Here is a 21,666-nt window from a genome sequence, read left to right as displayed (position 1 = left end):
CCCTCCTTGGAGGTCACTCGGGGGGCTGGAGGAGCTCTGGGTATGGTGGCTGGAGGGCAGGCAGGTCACTTTCTTTTCTGTTTCCATTTCTCTACGTGCACAGAGAAAGCGAGGCAACGAAGTGGATGCCCTTTACCTTCTCCAGGCCTCATTTCCTCATCTGGAAAATGGCGATACTGGCAGTATTTACCTCCCAGGATGCCTGTGAGGACTGGATGAGGTAAGTGTGTAATAAGCCCATCACAGCACCGGGCAGTGAGAACTCAGCAAGCACCAGCTGTCGTGTGACCACCGCTGTTCCTGCTATTATTATGGATATCATTCAAGTGGTTTAGGACAGACCGGTAGACCCCGAAGGAGGTCTCAGGAGAACAAAGGAAGACTGTCCGGGTCGTGGTCAGTGTTATGTTCCCCCTTCAGAAAGGGCAAGGTGAAGTGAGGCCATTCCCCCACTGGGCTAAGCCTGCAGCGGGGCTGATATGTGCTCTGCCCCATACTCTCCCAGGCCTTCTGTACTGCCTCTCCCCAGCCTCTCAACCCAAAGCTGGCGAAGGGAGCCCAGCAGAGAAGGCTCCTCTCTGAGTGGACGAGAGAGCTGGAGGGGGGCCGGTCAGGCAGAGCTCTGCCAGTTCTTTAACTCAACCACAAGAACTAGTAAGGTAACACTCGTAAGTGGCACCTGTGATAGCTGGCTAATGGGTGGGAGCCTGGGCCCAGGGTCCTGGGCCAAGAAAACACTTAATTCTAAGACTGCAGAGTATGGCCACAATTGGACCAGTCCATCCACAGACATGTTTCAGCGGCAACCAGGAACTCAGCTGGGGAATGTGGCTGGCTTAGCACAAACGAATCGCTACTCTGGGGGGAAAACCAACCCACCGTATGTGCCATGTGGGTATGATTGGCAGGAAGAGTGTGTGCCTGGTAATGGCTTGGAATCTTAGACTTAGAGAGGACTCTATAGGTTTCCTAGATGCACTCAAACTTGTGATCAGTAAAAGTCCCCTGCCTCCTCTTCCCCTGCCAAGAAGTAGCTTTGGCTGAGTACTTCTGTGATGGGTAGCCGGACACAACGTAAGCAAACCATTTCTGGACAGCTCTAGTCGACAGAAAGTTCTTCTGTTGAGTTGGAATCTGGCCTCCTCTGCAATCTCATGTACCTCGGTTCTTAGTTTTGGTCTCTGGAGCAGCACAGAACATGCATCCCATCTACAACAGTTTCCTAAATAAATAAAGACGCTCCCCCCACTCCATCCTCTTCCATCTCCACTGGCCCCCGATTCCTCCGATACTCAGTCAGTTTTCTTGCTACATTCTTAAAACCTTCTTATACACAGGAGATCACATCTCAAATGCGATCTTAACAAAGAGATCTCTGGAATAAAGAACAGATTTAAAAAGAAGTTATGGGACTTCCCTGGCGGCGCAGTGGTTGAGAATCTGCCTGCCAATGCAGGGGACACGGGTTCGAGCCCTGGTCTGGGAGGATCCCACATGCCGCGGAGCGGCTGGGCCCGTGAGCCATGGCCACTGAGCCCGCGCGTCTGGAGCCTGTGCTCCGCAACAAGAGGCCGCGATAGTGAGAGGCCCGCGCACCACGATGAAGAGTGGCCCCCGCTCGCCGCAACTAGAGAAAGACCTTGCACAGAAACGAAGACCCAACACAGCCATAAATGAATAAATAATAGAAAAGAGAAGTCATATTTATTTGCCTGCTGTATAAAGAGCACGAGCCATAGCACTATCTATCTAACTAAGCTAATGACCACTGGCCTGAATTCAAAGGCACTGTTCAAAAAACTCTTGGCCTGTTCAACTCTTGATAAATCTTCTCTGTCTTCCCAGAAAAGGAATAACTCGTACTAACTCCTACTGTGATAAGCAGTGAAATCGAGGCTGTTGTTTAAGGGATAACAGCTTTCGCTGGTTTCTCCATGTATCTTCAGGCATACACACATGGTTCACGTACCCACAGGTACGCGCACAAGTGGATGTGCCTCGAAGCTTGTGAATTTCAGGGGCCTTTATTTGTATAGTCCCGTGAAAGGAAACCTAGAACTATGTGCCCTCAAATTATAAATTTCGGGTCCCCAAAACCCTGGATATACTCCTAGGTGCGCACACACACACACACACACACACACACACAGAAGAGAAACCCACAAACTAAACACACTACAATCTTGTATCAGGGATCTTGATGTTAAAAGCCAGGCAACGACTTCGAGAATCCTGAATTCTGTGATTTTATTTGCAATTTGTTCCAAACGAACAGTAGCGAGAGTGAATAAAACTGCTGCAAGTTGCCTTAGCAAAGACGAGTGACGACCAAGATCATGAAGATGCTGTTTAGGGGGTTAAACATATCTACGTCTCTTTACTTTTTTTTTTTTAACATCTTTATTGGGGTATAATTGCTTTACAGTGGTGTGTTAGTTTCTGCTTTATGACAAAGTTTCTTTCCTTTCAGAGGAAAGAACTTGGGCTCTGGAGCAAGGAAGTCCCAGGTTTGAATCCTGGTTCCTCTAGTCAACAGCTGCGTGCCCTGAGGCAAACTACTTTTCTCTTTGAGCCTTAGTTCAAGGCTTAGTTAAATATTCTTTTGTCTCAAATGAGAAAAATGCCCAGACTCCGCAGGGCTGTTAAGAGGATTAAATGAGATAATGTGAACAAGTGCGCCAGCCGCATGTCTGCCCTCCTGTGCGCTCAGGAGATGGTACTCCTTGTGATTATGATAATTATTAACAGATGTGTCTCCAAAAAATCTGGAAACTATTTGCTCTGCTTCAATATTTTTGTCTTTAAAGGACATGCATAAGTTTCATAAAGGCACATTCATAAGAATGGAATTTTTTTCCAGTTGACATCATGTCATACAGATATTTCTAGTTCATGGTTTCTTTTTCCTTCTAGTTCACAATGTACCTTCAACTTCTTTCTATAGGGTTCTTTTCTTTAGCATTTAAGCAGCTTCAAGTGTTTCCTGTCTTCTACACACACACACACACACACACACACACACACACACACACACACACACACACGTGCGCGCGCGTGCGCACACACCTCTCTGTCCTCATCTTCCCCTCCGGGTGCTGTTCCTGTTTCCCTCCTCCCATCACAGCCAAACTCCCTGAGGAGCTGTCCAACTCTGTTATCACCACACCCCTCTCCGTCCACTCCTCAGGGCCCTCTGGTCTCCACTCCAACCCTCTCTCCAAAGCGCTCTTGCTGAGGTCACCTCTCTGTCATCAAACCCAAAGGGCAATGGTACCTGGGGACTTGCTGCCTCTCAGCAACATCATCACCACTAGTCACTGCACCCGCCCCCGGCCTTAGAACACCCCTCGGCTTCAGACATTCCTCCGTCTCCTGGTTTTCTGCTCTCCCTCCTTCCCCAACCTTTAAGGCTCCCAGATCTCTCATCATCTTTCTCCCTGGGTAATCTCATCCCCTCCCATGGCTTCAATCAGCTTGTCTATGCTAAATCTACTCCAGCCTGACCTACCTCCTCAACTCCAGAACCTTCACTTACCTCCTACATACATCCTCTTGCATGCCACCTGGGCACCGCACATCTTATGTGTTCAACATAAACGCCTTTACAACCCACGTGGTGTTTCCTAGTGCAGTAAACGCCCACCTAATTGGGCCAGAAACTCGGCACTCGTCCTTAACACCTCTCTCCCACTTATACAACATCTAATCGGTCCCCAAGACTTATAGACTCTGCCCTCTAAATACTGCTTGAATCACCCCCTTTTCTCTGCTGGTCCATCTTAGTTTAAGTCACCGCCATTGTGCCTATCTGCCAGCCAAGCCGACGGCCCTACATCCTACTTCTCACCTCTGTACTTCATTACGCCAGTCTCTGCTTCAGACCCTGAATGGCTTCTACCTGTCTTTAAAATAACATGTAAAGTGCTGAACGTGATCTGCAAGGCCCCATATGATCTACTGAAGAAATAATAAGTGACTCAATGAATGGCCGTAAAACCACAGTGTATTCCTCTGTATTTATATTCTCCGCATTTTTTTTTGGCAAGTCTCCTGTCGGGGGTGGCTTGGGCATTTCCAGTTTTTACCATTATAAATAGAATTGCTAAGGGCATCCTTTTTGTCCCTCTATTGGATTGTTTCCTTCAAATATTTTCCTAAAACGGTGTTATCAGTGAAAGCGTTTGATTAGTTTTCAAGTTCTTATTATACACCACTTGTTCCGCAGAAGACTGGGACCAGTGCAGAGTGTCATCTTCAAGACTGTCCAGAGCCTCTCCCCCAGGCGTTTCACATCGTTTAACTTCTTGGGTTCAGTAGGTTTAAAGCAGAATCGTCACATTATTGAAAATTTGCATTTTTCTGGTGCTGATTTACTATGTACACCTCCTCCTACGAAGATTATCTAAAGTAACACATTCTTACATCTGCAAACTGTTCTCTTTTCTCTGTCTCTCTCTTCCGTTTTTATTCAGAGATTTTCGTTTCCTTCTGACCAATTCTTTAAAAAATAAATAAATAAATGAAAGCAGGCACAGCGTGGGAGGGATACTTTTCAGATTTGTCAGAGAAAACTCTCTCTGCCGGTCCTCTCTGCCTGTGATAGGTTCAAAGTGAAGTCCGAGGCCTCGGCTCCTTCAGTTTCATCATAAATTCCACAGTGAAAACACCAACGCAGACACAGGCCTGGGGGATCCCACTGGTGGCCTAACAAACATTCCCATCATGGGATGGCTTGGCTTTCCAACTCCACTCTACCTTAGTTTCCAAGCATTCCATTCAATCCATTTTTGTAGGCTGCTTGAATTACAAACATTTTAATTTAATGCGGAGTGCCTTCTGTGACCGTAAAAATAAACCTACTCTTTTACTTAGGAACAAATATGTGAAATTCAGTTGGTATCTATGTCTTGGACACAGAGATCTTAGGGAAAAAATGGGAGCAGGTTGGGGGAAAATTTGAATATTATATTTAAGAGGAGAATAAATCACTTAGAGAAGACATCTAGTAAGACAACTGCCTTTACCTGGATACAGAATATAAGGTAAGATAAAGCAAAGAATAAGCTTGTGAGAAAACCCAAATACCGTGACATAAGTATGCCCTGTTAATTAAAGGACGTGTTGTATGTTTTACATGTTAAAATATGACTCTGTACAGCAGAAAGTTCAGTTATCGCCACCATTTCACTGCTAGGATAACCTAAGTTCTAAGAAATGCAGTGACTTTCCTGTAATTGACTTATCTAAGCATTTCTCCGATGGGTAATACACATATTTTTCGCTTGTGTTGCTCCAAGACACAGCAAGGGAAGAAAGAAGCCACTCTGGGTGTCTTCAGTCAAGGGTCATGTCTGCTGGAACTCCCACACTTCAGGGCTAACATTCCCCTCTGTGACCCACGGCCTCAGACCCTGTGACTTGGGTCTAAAACAGCCCGTTGATTCAGCTACTCAATTCAGCAAACCACCCACCATTGCTTAATAGAGATTAATAGGCAAGGTGGTTTCCAAGGAACTATATGTAGATAAAGACTGGTATTTTCACTTTAAAGAAATTTCAAAGAAATTTTACTACATTTGAAGATCACAAGCAAAGCGTATTTCCAAAGTCAAAGGTTCTGGTGGGTTGGAGAGGTTTGTAACATCACACAGCAGTACGGTAAAAACTGATTTACTTGGTAAAACAACCCCAATTCACTTTTTGCTGAACCGGCTTGAAGGAACTTTGAAAATATGTTTGTTTTGCTTTTCGCTTTTTTTTTTTTTTTTTTATAGCATTGACAGAAAGTCTAACATGAATTAAATTAATAACTTTTTGTTCATGTAAATAATGGATACATAGATACGTTCCACCTGAATAACTCTAAATAAAAGTTAGTATCAGTGCTAACTTGTCTGTTCCGTCTTATTAATATGTTTTCACAGCCTCAAGGTGGTCAAGAAACACATTAGAGTTATTCATTGTAAGACATTCATTGAATTCATAAAATTCAGTGAAATTCCTTTGAATTTAAATCATCCCAGACCATTTAATATGGTAACTACCTAGTCGCTCAAGGACTAGGTAAAATTACCCTGTCCGGGTGACATTTTATAAAGCTGAGATTCCTTTACATTTTTTTCCTTAACTTTGAGAATGTCATAAATATGTCATCCTGTTGTGTCCTCTGATTGAGAAATTACTTCAAAAATTAGATCCCATTTATATTCAACCTTGACATCTTCTGTTTGGAGATGATATTTTAAAGTACATTCTGGTACAGTCCCTATTTTATTCTAGTGGTTGAAAAGGGAGGACCTTTGTCCTGGAAGTGGACACGGTAAATGTAGTTTGTTAAATTGGTCAAAGAATGCGGAGTTCAGAGAGGCTACCATGTGTGACTTAAGGTATCTCAATTGTCCAAGTAATTATAATTCACTGAGCTCCCGTCCTCTCCTCTCTACATCTGGAATGAGTAGTGTCAAGGAATGTTATTTCCAAACACAGAAAGCAGAAGTCTGGGTGAGGTCAGGCAGGAAACGTGGCTGGGAGGAAGCTATAAACATCCATTCATGGCGATGCACCTGCCACCAGGTACTTTTGCTTCATTCTGGCAGCCCCATGACTAGTGAGAAGCTGCTGCGTTGTCGTAGGCAGCAAAAAAGATCCAAGGAAAGACAGGAAAAAACCGGGTGAAGTCTAGGTTTTACAAGGTATACAGGTCGAAGGAGACCAAGTTCTTGAATATTTATTTACTGCCTGTAGGTGGGAAGTTGTAATGTTTATTGGAAGCTTAACACTTTCAGTGGTTGAAGCTGGGTTGACCTGTTCAGAGTTGAAGGGAGTTTAGGATCCCCTTGCTGAAAATCCCGTTTTATGGATGAGGGAAGTAAGGGCAAATGAGGTGATGTGATCTGCGGAAGAGCTACATGTAGAACCTGGACCTCACGACATCTACACCAAAGGCTAAAGCAAAGCCCACGTCAGAAGCAGCAGTACCAAATGTTACACCTGAGAGAGAAACAAGGTTTTCTATTTATACCTTGTCTCTGTCTAAGGAGAATGTGAGCAGGTATATCACGCCCTCATCACCCTGCTGGCTGGCTACTTCATGGGAAGGGTCTTCTCAGCTCCTACTTAGTTCTGTCTTCCAATCCCTCTGACAATTCTCCCCTGTTTGTGATAAGTTTTCTTATGGCCCCCACTGGCAGGTATCACCTTGATATTCCGTCCATGGCTTTCCGGTTGATGCCTTAATTAAATTACCTACGGTGTAAGCTTCTGCTCAGCTTGATGTAACGGGGATGATACTCAAAATGATTATTCCCAGCTTGGCCTGGTTCCTGTCTCAGATTCTGCAGAACAGGACGCATCTTCCTGGATGTCCTAGCATCGCTTGGCCAAAGTGCCGGAAGTATTATTATTCTGGTGTCACTGATCCTATTCTGGACTTCAGCATCTTGCATGAGGACCGTAGCAACAGCATTGTATCTAGCTTCCCTGCTTTTAGCGACCCAATAAATCCACCCTATGCACAGATGGCAAATGTCTACACCAAAGGGAGAGCTCCAATCGTGTCATTCTCCTGATCAAAACCTTTCAGTGGTTTCCCATTACCTGCCAAATAACATCCAATCTCCTTAACCTGGGCTTTAAGGCACTCTCAATAAGGCACACTCAATATTTACTGAGTGCTGACTGAATGCTGCACTAGATGCTAGAGACGCGGCAGCCTAACAGACACAGCCCTGTCCAAACTGAACTCTCTACTCCGGGAGAGGATACGGAAAACAATCACATGTAACACAGTGTGTGACTCGTGTCTGTGTGTGTGTGTGTGTGTGTGTGTGTGTGTGTGGTGTGTCAGGGGCCATGACAAAATTAGGAAATGCTCTGAGATAAAAGAGGACCCAGACCGAGGTGGGGAGAGGTGGAGGAAAGGAAGGTGGGGTGGAATCAGGGATGCAGGGATGGGAGCCAGGGAAAGCATTCCTGGAGAAAGTAGCAGAACTGGAGACATGAAGAGGCAAGCAGACAGGCGAGGGGGGTGGTGATGAGCGACGATGAACAGTGTCTAGCTCACGTGGCCTCCTCTCTGAGTTCCTCCCCCACACGAACTGGCCTCAACACCTTCCCTTACCTACCGCTTACTCACCTTTCAAAGCTTTCAAAGTCTGGCTCCACTACCACGCCACTGAGCCTCACTGGACAACCCATCTGGAAATCATCTCTCTATCTCTCAAGTCCTTCAGCCCAAGTTTCCGTCCTCTGATGTGGAGCTGCCCAGGGAACACTCACAGAATGAATTTCTACTGCCCCCTCCTAACCGTGGCTACGGCACCACGCCCCGACTATCGCACCAGCCTTATGCTGCCTCTTCCATCCGTAGGGGGGCTTCCTTACCGCCACCCAAACACACTTAAGTTAATGCTGCTCCAGTGACCCACCCACTCAGTTCCATCCTTCACGTCCCAGACCAACTTCACTCCTGCTTTCTTGAGACCCACCCGACTCTGCTCTCTCCTTCCCCAGCTCCCTGCGCCTTCAGGTTCAGTGCAATCCTGGCTCCAACTGGGCAGCAGGGTCCTGTCTAGCTTCCCACGTGGCCCACCCGGCAAAGACCTGACAAAGTGGCAAGGGCGTACTGACAGGTTCTGTGTATCTTCGCTCCCAGCTTTGAGCGGAGAGAACCTAGTTTCACAAGGAAAGTTGAGAGGTCACCGGAGAGAAAAATAAATCAGCAACAAAAAGGAACACCTGAGATATGGTGGGGGGAAGGCAGATTTACAAAGACTGTGGGAGGAAAGCGTGCCCAAGGTCTAAGTCAAATCAAGTTAAAACACATCACTATGTTTTCCTCTGTTTGCCTGACATGAGTAATTTCTCCGGAACCCTAAAGAGTTAGAGCTCTTTTCCTCCAGATAGGTAACTTTGCCCCTTTGAGTGTAATCTTTGAGTTTCCACTGGAACAGAAAAGGGAAGTGTTTTTGCATTAAATTAAAAGGAACTATTGAGGTTCCTTTTAGTTTAGTTTTATTTGTTTATTTATATCATTGTTTGACGGTTTTCTTGTTCTGAGGCTACAGAAAGAATCAACGATCGAAGACCAAATGTTTCAGGTAGGTTTGTGTCCCTTATAAAACCATAGCAATGATCTGTTTTTCAGCCTTGATTTAAGTTTTCAAGTTTCCATTAACATCTATACTTCTGGGGGAACCTTCCCCTTTATCATTTCCTCATATAAACGGTTCTGCTTGCAATTGGGAAAAGCTGGGGCGATACTGTTCCATACACACCCTTATCTTACCCTCTGTGATGGGGCTGTTTCCTCGTGGCGGTTAGCTAGTGTATTAACTCCCGGCCAGCCTCCAGGAGTAAATCGGGGTAAACGTAGCTGGGCACAGACCTCCTGTGGGACCCCTGCCCTCAGTCAAGAAGACACGGTCTCTGCCAGACAAGCCGCATCAAAGTGGGGCTGGCGGTGAGACTTGACAGAGGGAGGGCCCATCAGTCCTTGAATAGCTGCCCTCAAGAGGCAGAAACCTGAGACCAGAGTTCCCCTTGGACATATGGAGTTCCCAAATCTCTACTTCAAAATATCCATCAAGTGTGAGAAATGAAGCTAGAAAGTATATCTGAAACCTTACCCACGTCAGGAATACACTTTGTAGGTACAAAAGCTCCTCACTGAATGAAACCTTCCCATGTGGGTTCAGGAGCCCTTATTTTGACAAATCTTTCTAGTTAGATGCATTGCTTGTATTTTTCAGGGGTTCTACAAGCTACAAGATGCATTACTTCAAAGAATTCAGTACTTCTAAAGGAAATCACTCGAAGCCCCGGGCGTTTGTTTCTAAACTTGCCTGGGCTACTAGCATCTCCACCTTTCCCAGCCCTTCTCTCTTGTTCCCTCAATTATTCTTTCCTCTTCCACTCCTCCTACCTCAGCAGTGCTCATTCCCCTGCCTCTGCTGTCTTTTGTTATCTGTTTTTGTTTTCTTTGGCTGCACCATGCGGCATGTGGGATCTTGGTTCCCTGACCAGGGATCAAACCCACGTCCCCTGCACTGGGAGTGCGGAGTCTTAACCACTGGACCGCCAGCGAAATCTTCCTGTCTTTGTTTTTAACTGAGCAGTTTGCAATCTACACTCACGCTCAAGCATCTCTTGTAAAAGTCTTCAGGATCAGAAGCAAGGCAGAGAGAGAGGGTCAGAATGCATTTTCTTCGTTATTTGGTGGTGCAATGAGATCCCTTAAGTACCAGGGTCTATAGGTCCGAACTGGGTTACTTCTCCTAACCTTAAAAGCTTCCCCCGGTCCTGGAAATTCTTCCTCTTCTCCCCTCAAACTGGCCTACGTCAGCAGGATCTGTCCTCTACTAAGCTGGGTCACTGTCCTTGCGTTCACGGTGACGATGTGGAGATCTCTTGGGAGGCTAAGTGGTGACAAAGGCCAACTCTGGCTACCAGACGTTCCAGGCTGAGCCCGTGTCCGGAGTCCAGACCCTCACCTGAATGAGGAGACCGGTAGCGAAAGTCCTCTTTGGTCAGAAGCAGGAGAGCTTTGCCATTCATCTCAAACGTGTTGCTGTCAATCGGCCTTAGAGAAAACTCATTTTCAGCCCACTTGAGCCACTGGGCTACGTCATCTCTGCTCCAGTACATTGGCTGCAAGCCTGTTGGAGAGACAGCAAGGCAGAAAGAAAAGAGAGAGAGAGAGAAAAAAGGTCTTGTCAGTTAGTTGAAATAAAGGGCAAAGATTTCCGAATGGTTAATGAAATTGAGTCTCCGTATCCGAAGAGCTCTCAGGTTCCGCTCTGAATTCCAGGTAAAACTCAAGCTTCATGAGTGGTAAAGTGCGATATCAAATGAACTTTTTATTTAGAGGCAAAATGGGGCGGGGGTAATCCCTTTTTATGTCTTTAAGGAACCGTAGGTCTCACAGCCCTGTCCTTCCTTGGCCGGCTCCAGCTCCAGGGGTGTCCGGATTCCTGGTCTGCCCTGAAGGTGCAGCTGTGGAGTGGGCCTGAAGCACCTGAGGGGGCTCAGAGTCATGACAAATGTCAATGTGCTTTGGAGGCGACTTGAGAATCAGAGCTGGGGTGGGAGGGAGGGAGACGCAAGAGGGAAGAGATATGGGAACACGTGTATATGTATAACTGATTCGCTTTGTTATAAAGCAGAAACTAACACACCACCGTAAAGCAATTATACTGCAATAGAGATGTTAAAAAAAAAAAAAGAATCAGAGCTGATCTGATTGTAGCCCAGCGTCCTTTCAAAGTGAGAATGTTCCAGAGCGGGGCCTGACCTTCCAGAGATGCCAAATAATGAAGTGTTCCCTGAAACTTCTTCCAGGAAGAGCAACGCACTCGCCTCTGGGAAGCTATCAGGCTATAGCCTCTGGGAATGAGAGGGCAAGGTAAGGATAAAAGGTCTCTCGCCTGTTTACTGTACTTGCTGATGTCAGAACTTCCTGGTAGGGGTGGTACTTGAAGTCTGAGTCGGACAGGAGTGGGTGAAAGGGAGCTGAGAGGATGGCTCGGGCTGGGTCTCTGTCTGGAAGCCTGACTGTGAATCTGTTTTTATTTGATTTTGCAATTGCGGGAAATCTTGGACATATCATTCAAGTGGTTTAGAACAGTCGTTATCAAAGTGTGATCCAGGGACCCTTCAGGGTTCCCAAGACCTTTTCAGGGTGTCTATGAAGTCAAAACTCTTTTCATAACAATATTAAGAGGTTATCTCTGCCTTTTTCATTCTCATTCCTTCATGAGCATATGGTGGAATTTTCTAGAGGCTACACAGCATGTGATATGACAGCAGACATGAGAATCCATCCATTTTCTATGAAGCTAGACATTAAAGAGACTTGCAAAAATGTAAAACAAAGAATGCCACTCAAATTTTTTTTGGTTTTGGAAAATATATTCATAAATATATATTTATGTTAACATTTACTTGGCTTACTTTTCAGTGAGTTAAGCAATATTTTTATACATATTATAACAAATACTTAAAATTTTCAGTTTTAATTTCCAATATGGTAAATATAGACAGAAGCCACATGAGCAAAGCTCTTTGGGGTCTTCAATAATTTTAAAGAATCAAAAGAAATCCTGAAACCAAGCTGTCTGAGAACTGAGGGGTTAGAAGAAGCTAGATGCTCAAGAGTGCTTTATTCTCTAAAATATCGTACGAATTAATAGTTCAAATACAACTGAATCAGTGTTTGCTAAGAGGAGCGTCGGTCTCTCTATTTAGTTAATTCAGCTTGCTAAGGAGACTCCAAGTGTGTGCTCTGACAAGTGTCCTTCAGTTTGATCCTGGAAAGAAGCACCTTTCATCCTTATGTCAGGCATGACAAAGAACTGTCTGGTCTATTTGGATGGGCTGCTTTTCCTCCCGGGTAGACTGGGGAATGGAATGGCTCAGATGCCCTTGAGAAGATCCAGGGCCTCTGGGCATGACAACTGGCTCTGTCCTGCAGGTGGCTTCTTTGCAAAGTCTAGTTTCAAAGAAGGGCAGCTGGCTTCCTTGGACTCTGGGCCAGTCTCTTTGAAACTGGTCCACTGTGTAGGGCACCAATAAAGCACTATGGGCACTGAAATAATTAGAGATGGGCATTGAGAGTTTTTTCCTTGTTTTTTAAGTTTTATGATTTTTTTTTCACGTGAAGAAAGGGGCATTGTGAAATAATAACGTGTAGTATGTTACTGCTCTATGATCTTTAGAATAAACACAGCCACTAAAGAATTCAAGGTTTTGTTTTGGACTCTTGACTGGGCCAAGAAGCAATGCCTATTAAAAATAGTCCTCAGCTTCCCTGGTGGTGCAGTGGTTAAGAATCCACCTGCCAAGGCAGGGGACACGGGTTCGAACCCTGGTCCGGGAAGATCCCACGTGCCGCGGAGCAACTAAGCCCGTGAGCCACAACTACTGAGCCTGCGCTCTAGAGCCCGCGAGCCACAACTACTGAGCCTGCGAGCCACAACTACTGAAGCCTGCGTGCCTAGAGCCTGTGCTCCACAACAAGAGAAGCCACCGCAATGAGAAGCCCATGCACTGCAACGAAGAGTAGCCCTCGCTCGCCGCAACTACAGAAAGCCTGCCTGTAGCAACGAAGACCCAATGCAGCCAAAAATAAAATAACATTAAAAAAAACCAAAAAAGGTCCTTGGGACATGGATGGACTTGGAGGGCCTTATGCTAAGTGAAATAAGGTAGAGAAAGACAAATACTGAATGATATCACTTGTATGTGGCATCTAAAAAATACAACAAACTATTAACTGGCAGGGTTAATACAGATACAGAGAACAAACTAGTGGTTTCCACTGGTGGGGGGATGCAGTATAGGGGTCGGGGGGTGGGAGGTACAAATTACTGGGTGTAAGAGAGGCTCAAGGATGTATTGTACAACATGGGGAATATAGGCAGTATTTGGTGATAACTGTAACCTTTAAGAATTGCATTTTTAGGGACTTCCCTGGTGGTACGGTAGATGGGACTCCACGCTCCCAATGCAGTGGACTCTCAACCACTGCGCCACCAGGGAAGCCCAAGAATTGCATTTTTAGGGACTTCCCTGGTGGTTCGGTAGATGGGACTCCACGCTCCCAATGCAGGGGGTCCGGGTTCGGTCCCTGGTCAGGGAACTAGATCCCACATGCATGCTGCAACTGAGGAGGCCGTGTGCCACGACTAAGGAGCCCGTGAGCCGCAACTAAGAAGCCCACCTGCTACAACTAAGACCTGGTGCAACCATATAAATAATACATTAAAAAAAATTGCATTTTTAAAAAGTTAATTAAAAAAAAAGGTCCTTGGAGATAGGAGGTATCCCAGCTCTTCCCAATGACCTTGAAAGTGCATATCTGGGATCACAGTGAGGGGTGTGTGTGGGGTGTGTGTGAAAATGGTTCAGCAAGACCTCGACTTTTGAACCGGTTAAAAAAAAAAAAACAACACAAACCCTTAGAGTTGACTTCCTACACTCAATGGTGTCACCTTTGAACGGGAACAGCAGAGTGATTAGTTACTAGGGACCTTTCCTTTCTTCTCCTTCACACAAGAGGCAAGAGCACAGCCAGCCTTTAGGGGACGAATGTGAGGACCAGACAACCATGGCCTAAGGAACTGCCTTGGGGCAAGAGGGCCGCAGGGCAGAAGATGCTTGGTCAGAAACAGGAAAAAGGACCGGGGTAGCTTATTGGAAGAGGGAGTGCCAAAGCAAATACAGAACCGAATCCCGCTCGGGAGGGGAAATGAGAGTAAAATGCTGAAGTTTCTGCAGAGGAGACACTGAACTGAGGGAGGCGGGTGAGAAGGGGGTGGGTACACAAGTAGTAATTTGAGGTTCTTTATATTCTATGGAAGAAAATACGCATGAGTAATCTTTTCCCTAAATACAAGAAGAGTCGTACACTCCAAACAGCCCTGCCAGTTAAGAACAACTGTTTCTCTTTTCACTTCCCATTAATCTCTCCCACAGCCCAGCCCCCGAAGCAAGCGGAGCCATCACGTGGAAACCCCCTCACCAGGGACCTACTGAATGCTTGTGGGCTAAGGGGACCTGGCGAGTCTCAGTCCGTCCCGGGAACACCATGGCAATCCTAGCAGTTTTACAAAAGTGACCCCGACAGACTAGGCTACCTGCTGGAGGCCAGGTGATAAACTGATGCAGAATCGCCACTCTTCCAAAGAGAGAACACGGACACATGCACCGAGCCGGAAGAGGTTTGATGAACTTTGGTGTTCCAAGTCAAGTCCCACTGCTGTACCCTTTTCAATTCAATAGAATAAAAAGGTCCTGGTGTAGGATGCGCTCTGCCATTCTAAATGAGGAAAAAGAAGCCTCCTTTCCTCAAACCTCAGGGCCCTAAAGCCTGGGTGTTACACCTTTGGATGGAGAAGTCACTCCCATCGAATCAGGACCATTGAATTCACTTAATAGTTACCCAGCACCGTTTTGAACACTTTATAAATACCAGTTCATCTGACTGCATGCTCACAGTAACACAGGAGAGAGGGTTTCCGTTGAGGAAACTAAGGCCCAGTGCATTTAAGGGATTTGCCCAAAGGCACACGACCACAGTGACCAAAAACACAAGAGGAGCTGAGATTTCGAACCCAGGGCGCCGGGTCCCCAAGCCTGTGCTCTTATCCACCACCCTCTGCTGACCCACGTATTTCCCATCCAGATTCAGGATGCAGACTGATTTTCAACATCCGTTGGGGATTCCGAAAAGACTGAGTGAAATGAATCCTGCCCCTCTGAGACTCTGATCCTGGGAGGTTTCTCAAGTTATCAACAGACTAAAAATAGAGCCAAAAAAACCCTGTAGATCCCTGGAGAAAGAGATTTATACAGGGGAAGAAGAGGGAGGTGTAGGCGAGACTCTGCTTTTAACGCATCCAGGAATAAGGCTCTACCGTCACTAGCTACTTGCTCACACGCACCTGCCGTGCCCACGCCAATCCTGCGTAGACAGTTGCTAGCGTAACAGAACACGAGCAAGACCACGGAGGAGCACGTCACATGTAACTTGTTTTACAGTTACGTGTTGCAATGTTAGCTCAACAAAGTTGGAGAATATACATGTTAATGATCACTAGTAAAAAGAAAAGAGAGAGAGACCATCATTCCGTACCTACATTATGCTATTCCCTGTGCACATAACAAGCCTGTGAAAGCCACGCCAAGACCTGCATTTTTAACGCCAATTAATTTCAGAGCATAGTTGAGAAGGATTTTGCACAGAAGAAATGAACTGCTATGATTAAGAAAATTACTAAGAGTTCCACCGCACTTTTTTTTCCCAAGTGGGTCAAGTCAAGTTCATGGGGCCGTACCCTTCAATGACATACCCAGACCCTTAAACTTCCTTGTGATAGCTCTCCAATTCCATGTTCAAAGCAGCAGCCACATTCATCAGTACACTCTTAGCCTCGATTCAGACTTTCTGAGTTATGTTTAAACTAACGACGGAAAGCATGCTGAGAGATAGGAGCCTGGATTTCATTCCCAGATCTGCCATTAATTAACATGTGATGCTGGGCCGGCCACTCAGTTTCTCTTTGGTTCAGTGGCTTCATCTGTAAAACGAGGGGCTTAGAGTATGTGATCTCTCTTCCCTTCTGGGTTTAATACGGTCAAGACGCTCCCATTTACAAGCAGCTGGGACCCTTTTTCTACAGAGCTACTCCGTGCTCACGACAATGACCCTGAGATTTTGTAACTTCCTGAAGCCTCCTCTGAATCACGGAAAACGGATTAAGTTACTTTAAATAGAGTTTGGTGCTTACGAGTATTTTTTTATATTCTAATTCTTGGAAAAGTTATAACCCGGTAACGGCAATAATAAACAACATTTTAAGAAGGTGTTTTCACGTGTATGACCTCAGGTAAATTCTCCAAAAAGCCCTGTGAAACCCACGGTAGTCTCATTTCAATTTAACAGATGAGGAGACGGGGGCTCAGAGTCATTAGAAGATGTTGCTGGTTTGTGTAATACTCAATTCAAGCTCTTTCACTATAGTAAACGTTCATCAAAAACACCCTTTATCCTAAATGTTCTGTGTACACAGGAACTGGCTGCAGATCCTGTGGCTTAGAGGACAGAATCATAGAAGACAACTCCCACTGCCTCTTATTCATTAGGCAACTGAAGCTGGGAAAAGTTAAGAGATTGAATCAGGATCAAGCTGCCCCAGGTTCCCTGACTCTTTCCAACCTCCCACGGTGTCTCGTAACTAGATTCGATGACACCGAACAGTTCTGTAACCCTTGACATAGTGAGGAAGGTTATCACTTCCTTGCTTAGTTATCTTGCCTTAAGATTAAACATCCTTCATCTGTCCAAACAGAAGTTCTGTACTGCCTTTTTTAGAGCCTTACAGGCCTGCCTGCCTCCTCTGGAGATGCTATTTGGCTCCCATTTCTAAAAGTAGTACCAGAAGCAGGGCTAGAACCTTTCTATCTCTGGACAACGTTTCTGTTCATCATAATAGCTAGCAATTACTGAGCATTTACGTGAGTCTTCACTACAACGATCATTCCTTCTCGTTTTGTAGAGGAGAAAACTGCCACACACGGTAAATGGAAATGGTGGTGCTGGGATTGAGAACCAGGCCCCAACTCTTAACACCCCACCACGTGGATTCTCCAGTTGCCCTCCGTGTCGAGGTTCCACATCCAACCAACTGCAGATCAAAAATACTCAGAAAAAAAAAATCCAGAAAGTTCCCAGAAGCAAAACTTGAATTTGCTGTGTGCTAGCAGCTATTCACATAGCGTTTACATCGTAGTCACAACAAATTACATAGCATTTGCAGTGTGTTAGGTATTATAAGTAATCTAGAGATGATTTAAAGTATATGGGAGGATGTGTGTAGGTAGGGTATATGCAAATACCACACGAGTTCACATAAGGGACTTGAGCATCTGTGGATTTTGGTATCTGAGGGGGTCCTGGAACCAATCCCCCCATGCGGATACCCAGGGATGTCTGTAACCGTAAACACTTACCAGCATTTACTGTGTGAAAGGCACTGTTCTAAATGCCTTCTGTAGGCAACTCATTTAATCCCCACAGCAACCCTGTACAATAGAAACGTTCACTATCCTCATTTACAGAGGAGAAAACTGGAGCACTGAGACGTTAAGTGACGCGGCCAAAGTCACATACCCAGTGGAAGAGCCAACATGTGAACCCAGTTGGTCTAGCCCGAAGTCCATATTTATTGACTCCTTGCCTCTCTAAGGTTATTTGGTGTTTTGGCAGGACATCAAGTTAAATTCAGGATTTAAAAAAAGAGAGAGAGAGAGAGAGAAAAGTTTCACTGACTGTGTGAACTTTCACAGTGGTGAAACGTGTAGGCACGGAGCACAAGCACGGAGACTCTACCTCCCAGCTGTGTGATCTCAGACGAGTTTCTTAACCGCTCTGTGTCTCACTCACCTCAACTGGAGAATGGGGACAACTTTCAACTTGTGAAGCAAGTGGCACTGAAGCATAGATGACATGCTTGTCAAATCGGCAGATGACATAAAGCTAGGATAGTAAGATGATACAAATGATGACGATATAAAATACAAAGGACAGCATTTGGCATAGAGCAAAGACTATTAATAGCTATTTACCATTATCATCTTTACAATCTCCCTGCCCTGCACGTATATGGCTGCTGTCTGGAACCCAACCGTGAGGATGTGTGTTCATCAGTATTAGATTTCATCTTGCTATTCTCCATCATCATTCCAGCCTGCAGCCGTCCCTCCAGATTTGGACCCACCTCTAGTATCATCAATACTTTGTAGCTTCATGTCATCTGTGGCTTTGATTAGCATCTGTCACCTCAACAGGTTACCGACAAAGCGCTGATTAGGTGAGGGCTGACATGAGAGCACCCTGGTGACACACCAGCCACCTTCTTTCAGCTGGAGACTGATCCAGTTATTGGCTCCGTTTGGGTACAGGTGTTCAATTATCAACACGTGTAAATACTCTGATATTTGGACTACATCTTTCCGGCTCAGCCATAAATGGAACCATCTGAAATTCAAGTAAAATGCTTTCTTGATGTCCAGAAATACAATAACTACAAAAGTTAGAGCAACCTTATTGAAGAAGGTGAAGAGAAGGGGCAGGGTTGGTTCCTAAGGGATAACTTTGTCCTAAGTGCTTATAACATATATGTTTGAAGATCTCTCCTGAGTTTCATCTGAAAGCTATAACAGGTTAGCTGTTTTTAGTCTGTACATACTGCCTTTTTTCCTTTTTCTGCTCTGAGTGTCAGGCACTTTCTTTTAGTGCCTCTTCCATTTCCCACAATGCTTAGGGATCACTGTCAGTGGCCTTTCACCCTTGTAAGTTCTTTATTCTGGGATGTCATCTGTCTGGGCCAAGAGCCTTGAATTTATTTAGAACAACTTAGATTCACTTTTACAATCAATTCACCCATCTTGGGCTTCAATTCCCTCATGTCAGTTTGTACTACCTGTTTCAGTCTGACACTCACCCTGCTTGATGGAAGGGAGGGAAGAAAGAGAGAAGTTGCCCAGTTTTATTTTCTGTTTGCCACCCAACCCAATCTGCATGCTGATACCGTGCTTATTCTTTTACTGCCCCTCCACACACAGTTTTCTTAAGCATCTCCCATAGTTTTTAGCTCACTTAGTTTTAACATTCTAGATCTAAAATACTCTCCTTTATATGTTAAACTGTTTTGTTGTTGAGGTACAGTTGATGTATAATATTACATACGTTATAGGTATTTAGTAATTCACAATTTTTAAAGATTATACTCCACTTACAGTTGTTATAAAATATTGGCTATATTCCTTGTGCTGTACAATATATCCTTGTAGCTTATTTATTTTACACATAGTAGTTTGTATCCCTTCTTCCCATACCCTTACATTTCTCCTCCCCCCTCCCCTCTCCCCACTGGCAACCACTGGTTTGCTCTCTATATCTGTGAGTCTGCTTCTTTTGTATTATATTCACTAGTTTGTTGTATTTTTTAGATTCCACATATAAGTGATATCATACAGTGTTTGTCTTTCTCTGTCTGACTTGTTTCACTTAGCATAAGGCCCTCCAGGTACGTCGTGCTGTTGTAAGTGACAAAATTTCATTTTTTGTTTTATAAAAAATTTCATTTTCAGTAACTTGTTCTTTCATCCACTATATACATCTTTTAAAAAATCTGAGCTCATCAGACGGGCACACAGAAAACAGTGGTAAGATAAACTGGCATGATCTTTCTAGTAAATAACTTGGTGATAGTTTAAGAGCCCTGTAAATGTTAACTTCTGAGAATCTATCTTAAGAAAATAATTTAGGATACAGAGAAATCGTTCATGCACAAAGATGTTCACTGCAGTGTTATTTTTAATAGTGAAAAACTGGGAACATCAATAAGGAAATAGTTAAGTAAACTGTAAACAACATCTCTGGTAGAAAATTATGCAGCCAATAACATAATATTTATAAAGAGGATCTATTCATATGGAAAATCACGAAATAGCATGTGCGCATACCTAATCTCAAACAACTTATAGAAAAATATTATAACGCAACATAAAAATATTAACAGCAACTGAGTTACAGGTGATGTTTACTATCCCCTTTTCATTTTTTATTTCCCAATTCTCTCTATTAAGCCTGTGTTACTTTCATATTTAAAAGGATCTATTTAAAAATTGAGATCATCAGAGAAGGTCCCCTCGTCAGCCTCATCCGATTCTTTAGCTGTCTTCCTCCCTTCTCATGCCCTGTGCGGTTGATGTGTCCGAATTTCATTTTCAAGAGCACCCTGATTCTCTAGACTTGGTTCTAGCCCCTTTCAGATCATGGGCCCATAGGTAGTTTTCCCCTCAATTTAAGTCATTTCCCTTCTTCAAGTCAAGAAAACATATCTGCTCATGCCTTTCAATTCCCTACCCAGTTCCAAGATGATGTTTTCATTCTCACCGAAATTTCCATCATTTCTACTTCGCCAGCCAATTCCTCCTCATTTGTCAGACATGTGTCCGAATTAGCAGTGCCCCTCATCGCTGCTTCTACCTTCTGGGAGATCAAACTGCCAACTGGTAGGCACATGTGTTAAGAGTTAAACGTGCATGTGTGTAGCTAAAGGCGATTTCAGCGATTCTCACATCATGCTTGGCACACGACGGTCCCCTGGTAATGCCAGACTGTTTGGCCAAAGAACCCCAATGCTAGTACCCCACCTTGGGTGAGCTCTGCAGCCTGTCACTGCCACCCTCTCCTACCAACATTCTCACCAGGTGGGACACTTCTGATCTTTGCAGTTCACTGCCATTACCAGATGCTTCTCAGACAGGTTGGGACCTGGGACCCACTGCTGCAGTGCTTGCACCTGGAGAAGCGTCTCAGGGAGCTACAAAATACAAAGAAACTATAAGGGACTAAAAATAACTGCATGCATGTGCAGTTGGGGTAAATTATGGACAGTAAGATACAAAAAGACCAGAAAGCCCAACTGCCACTTCTGAGGAGCCGGCGGCAAAAGCAAGGTGTCGGGAGCAAAAGCGGGGTACTGCGCGCCCCCCCCCACCCCGCACTCAACACCACAAAGGGGTGGGCAAACGATCTAGGCCACCCCTCCGGCCCGACTCCCTGGACACACCCCTACCCTCACCCCATATAAGGAACCAGTTTAGCCCCCAGTCAGGGAGCGAGCAAGGGAAAATGTTACTTGTTCTCACTCCCCACTGCTGCAGCAGGGGCCCCAGTAAAGCCCCGCCTGAATTTCTTGTCTGGTTTCTCATCAATTCCTATTGATTAAGGAGGCCAAGAACCCTGGTGGTGACACTTCCACATTCATGGCATCCCAGCAACTATTCTGTGAGGGATCTAAGGTTGGCACAACCGTATTTGCAGAAGAAACTGAAGCTCAGAGAGGATGAGGGACTTTGCCAAGGTCACAGTGGGCCTCAGACCAGAACTCCAGCTCCTGGTCGTCTGTATATGTCCAGTGAACTTCCTCTGGGTCAAAGGGAATAAAGGATATAAAAGCCCCTTGCGCTCTGATGCACCATAAAAGGCACTGTAAAAATGCAAAAGAATTAGGAATAATAAATCATAACTCAACTGTGGCAGGTTGAGTTGCAGGTCTGGTTTAGCTGCAGATCCAGAATGCCGAGCCCTTTCTGACC

General features: G+C 45.0%; 1 protein-coding gene across 6 annotated transcripts in view; it reads right to left on the bottom strand.

The window, feature by feature from the left end:
* The window catches only part of ETV6 (ETS variant transcription factor 6), a 124,482-nt gene that overhangs the window by 40,120 nt on the left and 62,696 nt on the right, over window positions 1–21,666 (bottom strand). For all 6 annotated transcript variants that reach the window (XR_003001545.1, XR_003001546.1, XR_003001544.1 and 3 more), the window contains exon 2: window positions 10,491–10,655. Coding sequence is in view for 2 of the 6 variants with exons in the window: in XM_024733097.1 (XP_024588865.1) it covers window positions 10,491–10,644 (154 nt within the window). In the remaining 4 variants the exon portion in view is untranslated. The remainder of the gene's footprint in view (window positions 1–10,490; window positions 10,656–21,666) is intronic.

This window comes from Neophocaena asiaeorientalis, unplaced genomic scaffold, assembly GCF_003031525.2.
Source record: "Neophocaena asiaeorientalis asiaeorientalis breed wild unplaced genomic scaffold, Neophocaena_asiaeorientalis_V1.1 scaffold150, whole genome shotgun sequence".
NCBI classification, from domain to species: Eukaryota; Metazoa; Chordata; class Mammalia; order Artiodactyla; family Phocoenidae; genus Neophocaena; species Neophocaena asiaeorientalis.
This window is presented reverse-complemented; position numbering and strand designations above follow the sequence as displayed.